Below are 6,191 nucleotides of genomic sequence, written 5' to 3' on the forward strand. Positions count from 1 at the left end.
AAGAGTGGTAAGTAGGTGTCCAGTGCATGCTCAGATTGTAGGTGAACCTACCAGATGATGGCCAGTGACCAGGTGATGGGGTTATATGTGTGCAACAAGTGAGGGAATGATAAGACTTGACATCCTTAACAGTGACAAAGTGGCTGCCAGGTATGGCTCAAAGTCTCAGACTATTATAAGTTTGTTAGTGAATGTTTCCATTCAAAGTTGTTAGTTTTTTTGTTCACAGGTGTCTCAAATTATAAATCTTTTAGAGGGTTAACATTCTATTATTTTAGATAGTTAAAGGTATCAGCTAATTTATGATTCTTTTTATGTCAGGTGGAATTTGTGATGCTTAGTTACAATGTGATTATTTTTTTTATAATCCAGATATTTAAATTCTTATCCCTCGAATTAATCTGGCCTTCCTCGATTCATCCATCTTCTAAATCTAGAAGCACAATTGACTCATTGTCTAACAATGAAGGTCATAAATTGTTTATCCATAACAAGTGGGTTGGCCTGAACAAACCAAGTAGCTAAAATAAAACCAGGAACACACTAGATTCAATTAAGGCATCTCCAATATCAAGTTTTTGAAGAGCTTTGTGAAACAAAAAAAAATGGTTTAACTCATTGTGAGCATGAGATTTGACATTTTTATTTTATGAGTAGTTTTTAAATTTTAAATTTTCTATTTATGCCATATTAGGTACCATAAAAAAAATTCATTTAAAGTATCTCTAATGATTAAAGTTTTGTATGATTTTTTTTTATAGTCTCTAATATGTCATCTCAAGATCACATCATAAACATAAAAACTCAAGAGCCGAGATGCTCTTATAGTGAAGGATATTCATTCCTTAACTATCATTCAGTCAAATATAAGAACTCAAAGGAAGACCCTACTCCAAAACTACATTACCATTTCATTCTTAGAAAATTCCAAATTCTCTTAGGTCTAAACTAATTCATAGCAGAAATAGAAAACGATACACACGTACGAACAGCTGAACTTGCTGCCGCAAGCAACAAATTAACATGTTCATTATCCGAGATATTCTTCCTCTGCATATTCAACTAGTTAATTCTGGCGCTGCTGCAGTCACACTCACCCCTGATTAAGCAAATGCCACAACGCAGGAAACTGGATCGATTTGGCATGGCGGTGCTCTGCTCTGCGCACCGACAGCACTGCGAGCCGGCGTGTGGGTGCAGTTTCAGAGGTAAAAGAGCAAGACAGGGAGGTTTTGGGAGTGGGAACCTCGTTGTTTCGTTGCGGTCAACTGCCCCGTGGCTCGCTTCTCTACCATTTTTTTTTTAATTCGGTTTAATCGATCTTTTTTTTAATAAGAGATTGAAGAATGCATCCTGTTACATGGGAACAAAATTGATGAGCAGCGAGACGTGCATCCACAGTGCCCACCTAGACAGTAACGGGAAGCACCAGCAACCAAACACTCTTTCTACTTAGACGCAAACAAATTGATTAGCTACTTATTAAGATAGCAGCTAGCGGTGGTGCCTGATGGCCTTGCATTAGGAGAGGGGAGACCGGTGAGGAGCTCCCTTCCTCCTGCTGCTCAACGACAGCACGTTAATCTGGGGGAAGAACCCGCCGCCGCCGTCGCCGCCGGACTCGCTGCCGTTGTACTGCGGCGCAGGGTCTTCCAGGATCGAGTTCGGCGTGAACTGGCCGTCGCCGACGTCCTCGAAGTGGGAGAAGGCGAAATCCGACGCGTTGAACCGGAGTAGTATGCTCGACAAGTCCTCTCCTCGAGACACCACGTGCTCTACCTGCATCACAATTGCGTTCCTTGATGTCGGCACTGGAAATTAATCGTCGAGCGGAGTTGATTAGTTACCTTGCAGGAGAGGGAGCAAAAGTGGAAGGGCTCCTGAAGGATTCTGTCGCAGCTCGGGCAAATGTTTCCTGAGCCTTTGGAAGGCCGAGACTGAGGCCTTGGCTTCAGAAACACCACTTTGGCACTGTTGATGGTGTAGGGCTGTCAATGCAAGCCATGAAACATATAAAAATTTCTCTTAACTGAACTCGTAAAAGCTACTTGATTAATTAATTAATTAATTAATTAATTAATCACCTGCACAAAAGAACAGTCTATAAGCTTCTCGAGATCATCCAATCGAACCACATCGTTGTACACATACCGTCTCACCTGAATTGTAATGTATGTTTAGATCCACAGGATGAGGAAGGAGTATGCTATATAAAAGATCGCGTTTTGAGTTAAAATTCTGTTTGAGGAAGGAAATTGGTTGTTGAGTTTCAATGAAAAATCTATACAAGATTTGGTTGTCGCGACAGGGGAGACAAGATCTAGAAGGCGATATATTACTGGTATTAATTGCATAGGATTCAACACTGTACAATTATCCGCGGTGAGGAAAGGATTTACCATGGTGATAAAAATCTGGAGAATTGAAGAGAGAAACAAAAATTACTCTCTGCTTTGGTTTGACGGATGGCGTAGTAATGCTGGTGGTGGTGGTGATGATAATAATAGTAAAGGAGGTTGCAGAAGAGAGAGACCTGGAGAAGAGGGTGGCTGGAGTGCGCAGGGGCGCAGTGGGGGCAGATGCTGGAGCAGCAATCGAGGCAGAAGATGTTCTTCTCGTTCTTCTTGCGGCTCTCGTGGGCCCCGCACCCGACGAAGAAGCTCTCCTCCACCAGCCTCCCCAGCCACCCCGGCACCGCCGCCCTTCCTCCTCCATGCGCGCCTCTTCCCATCCTCTGCCTCCTCCTCACTTCGACACGCTTGTCTTTCTGTTAATTGACGGCGCAGTAACGTCCCAATTCTCGGCTTTAAGCTCGTAGAAGGAGATCGCGCGTATTGAAGGAGAAAAGTAGCTAAAAGGCGTGGCCTAGTGTAGGCCTGTATTAACGGCCCTCTGCATCTATTTATAGCAGAACAGAGAAAGAGAAACAGAGCAAGGAAAAGAACAGGAAATCAAAAAAATTATTATTATTATTATTATTATTATTATTTCACTGTACTTCTTCTATCCCTGTGGTTAAGACTTAAGAGGGTGGGAAACAAAATGGAAAGCTTGAGAAAAGAGATTCGATGCCATTATCATGTTCTTTTTATCGATAGTTTGGGCTTATAAACTTTGACGGGCACTAAGATCGCCTGAATACTTCAGCTCAACAGGAAGATTCAACTCCAGTGGGGAAGACAACACGATAAGAATAATTGTTGTGGCATGGATGCCTTGGTTGCGAGTGTATTTGCAACAGAAATTTGGTCATTGCAATGCTGAAACACGATGCTGCAGTAGTCTGTTTGTGATGGTAATATTATCACACTTTTATGTCGCTAGAAAACAAATGTAGATTTATTTAGACACCTTTATGTGAGCGGCTCTCTCTTATCTATAGGTGACAAGTCTCTTTTTTCTCATTTAATTACGTAAAAGACGGCGCTGATTTATATAAACAACACCACTGCAAAACACCAGTAAGGACATCTTCAATAATTAAAATTTTGAATGAATTTTTTTGAAGATTTCAATATGCTACATCAACATTATAAAAATTCAGTGAAATATTCCTAATGATTAAAACTTTAAGTGAACTTTTTTGTAATTCTTTCCACATGTAATTACATGGTCCATGCACATTAATTCTCTCCATAAGTAAACTTATTATTAATTATTTATAAAATGAAACATTAGAAAACATTATGACAATCATTGACATTAATTATTAGCTCTATGTTTAAGAGAAAAAAGCAGGTTTGAAAACTCAAATCTGCTCTTAAATTAAAAAACCCCAAACCTTATATACACAACCATAAAAGCTCTTTTTGGTGAGGTTTTCTAATTTTACAAACCTCTAATAAAGCTTGCATCGGAGATGCTCTAAGGCTGATTTCTAGAAATTAACACTACTTGGTATTGATTTGTAGATAGTGCTAATTTATAGAAACTAACACTACTAAATCAGCACCACACAAGGCTGATTTATATAAACTAGTACCACCTTTGTGCTAACCAGCAACACTTATGCTCTGTTTACTCTGAAGCGCGGATGAAAAAGAGAAAAGAATCTATAATGGAAAACTATCTTTGGAGGAAGAGAAGAGAAAGGGTAAAGAAATCCCTTCTTTTCATGTTTGTTTATCTTGATAAAGAAAGGTGGATTCATGCAATGTAATTTTGTAAATAAAAAAGAGTACATGCGTCATTTTTTTAGGCACATGGTGTAATTTTAAGAGTTAAAAAGGGTACATGCATCATGTTATTTTGATATATGGTATAATTTTGTAAATTAAAAAGGGTACATGCGTAATTTTTTTTCCATCCGTTGCTTTCCGTCCGATTTTGAGGTGATCGATTTTGGCTCCAAAATCATCCGTTGATGGATTGCGTTTCTCTTCCATCTAAAAATTTTAATGAAGTAAACGACGAAAACTTTTTCACTGCGGAAACTTTTCCTTAGTTTTAGTCTCCGCTCTCCCAAGTAAACTGGCCATTAGTGATGGTTTGTAGCTTGATGCAGGTTTAGTGGTCAACATCAAAGTAATGCTGATTTCTACAAATCAACATCATCTTGCATACAATCAAAGGAAAAAGTTATTACATGCATATGAGAGAGATTAAAAAAAAAAAAATTTGACTGCATCATATTGCAGATCCTAATTATATTTTAACTCAAGCAGCTCTTAATTCAAGCTTGACTTGAGCTTGGTTCAAGCTTGATTCGTTTAGATGTTATTGAACTCTCAATTCAAACTTGTTTAATTATTTGAAAGTTTTACTTGTTCGATTGGTTATTGAGCTAGATTCAAACTTATTTATGTATTTTATTTGATATTTTTTTGTTTATTTAGATAAGAGTTTTATTAATAAAGATGGTTTGTGGACATTGTTCACGAACGTTGTTCATAAACATTGTTTACGAATGTTGTTCATGAATATTAACGAGCTGAACATATATGTATTTGAGCTTATTTATTTAGTTAACGAGTTGTTCAAGTTTGTTTATTTAATTGATCTTGTATATATTAAACGAATATAAACAAGCTCTTACCAAACCAAACACTATGTTTATTCGCGAATGTTTGGTTCATTTATAGCCCTATGTAGGGTATCATTTTTGTATATAAAGAGAGAGAGTTTCGTCAAACACTCCATGAGCACTTGAAAAAAAAATTATTTTGAAATTTTTTTATGCTTAATACGAAATATATATATATATATATATATATATATATATATATATATATATATATATATATATATATATATATATATATATATATATATATATATATATATATATATATAAGTCAAGGAGGGTAATACTCAGGGCCAATACGGTAGGTCGTCTCGGTCGAGCTGTCATTTAAGCGAACTCTTGATCTAGTCAGATCTTGAGTCCCTTAGTATTGATGAAGCCTTGAGCTAAGCCAATACCATTCAAAGCAAAGTCCTCTTCGTTACTTGGGATAACATGATTACCTACTTCGACTGAGTGATCCAACCGGTCGGACTATAGTGTCGATCGGACATATTGGTCACTTGTTATGACCGGATTCTTTGGCCAAGCAGAGAGGTCAGGTGAAGATTGAGTCCCTTATATCATTCCCCAATCCGACTTAGCCGCTCTTGAGAGTGACATCTGATCGGACTACAGAAGGGACTCGGTCAGTTTGCCAACTAAGCATATTAAGGGTCCCCTATTCAACAACCAACATTTCTTCTTGTCGCTTTGTGCAACAGCTGTCAGAGAATCAAGGGAATATTCCCTGTGATAGTTGTATAGCGGAAGCTTTTATGCAGAAATTATAGGTTCATTCGACAAAGGTGTCAGTGCATCTTTATGATCTGTCCTTTTTAGAAACGCTTTGAGATATGTGCACAAACAAACAATAATACTATAAAAGGGAGTCTCCATCTACATGCCCAGGTACGCGAGGCTATGCAACTTTACACACCCATAGCCACTATTTGTTCTACTATTCACTACTTTCATAATAATAAAAAAAACTCTCATCGATCCGAAGCAAAGTCACTTTTCTTAAATTGTAGACCATCCACTGCAAACCGTCCACTGCGAACGTCATTCGTGACTGCAGTGTTTTTTTGGTTAGTTTTTTTAAGCTTCCGGTTATACCAATAGAATTTTAATTTTAGGGTTTAGGGGTTGGATAATAATATTAAATATAAAAAAATTCAAATCAGAT

At 37.7% G+C, this 6,191-nt stretch overlaps 1 protein-coding gene across 1 annotated transcript; it reads right to left on the reverse strand.

Annotated features, from left to right (window-relative positions):
- Positions 1–1,452: 1,452 nt before the first annotated feature.
- On the reverse strand, positions 1,453–2,890 carry LOC122048987 (protein RGF1 INDUCIBLE TRANSCRIPTION FACTOR 1-like). The gene is made up of 4 exons (XM_042610492.1): positions 2,534–2,890; positions 2,085–2,159; positions 1,848–1,988; positions 1,453–1,779 (listed from the first exon to the last, which is right to left on the reverse strand). Exons 1-4 carry the CDS (start codon positions 2,729–2,731, stop codon positions 1,522–1,524), a joined length of 672 nt encoding a protein of 223 aa, XP_042466426.1. The 5' UTR covers positions 2,732–2,890; the 3' UTR covers positions 1,453–1,521.
- Positions 2,891–6,191: the final 3,301 nt, after the last annotated feature.

Source organism: Zingiber officinale, chromosome 2B, assembly GCF_018446385.1.
Source record: "Zingiber officinale cultivar Zhangliang chromosome 2B, Zo_v1.1, whole genome shotgun sequence".
NCBI lineage: Eukaryota > Viridiplantae > Streptophyta > Magnoliopsida > Zingiberales > Zingiberaceae > Zingiber > Zingiber officinale.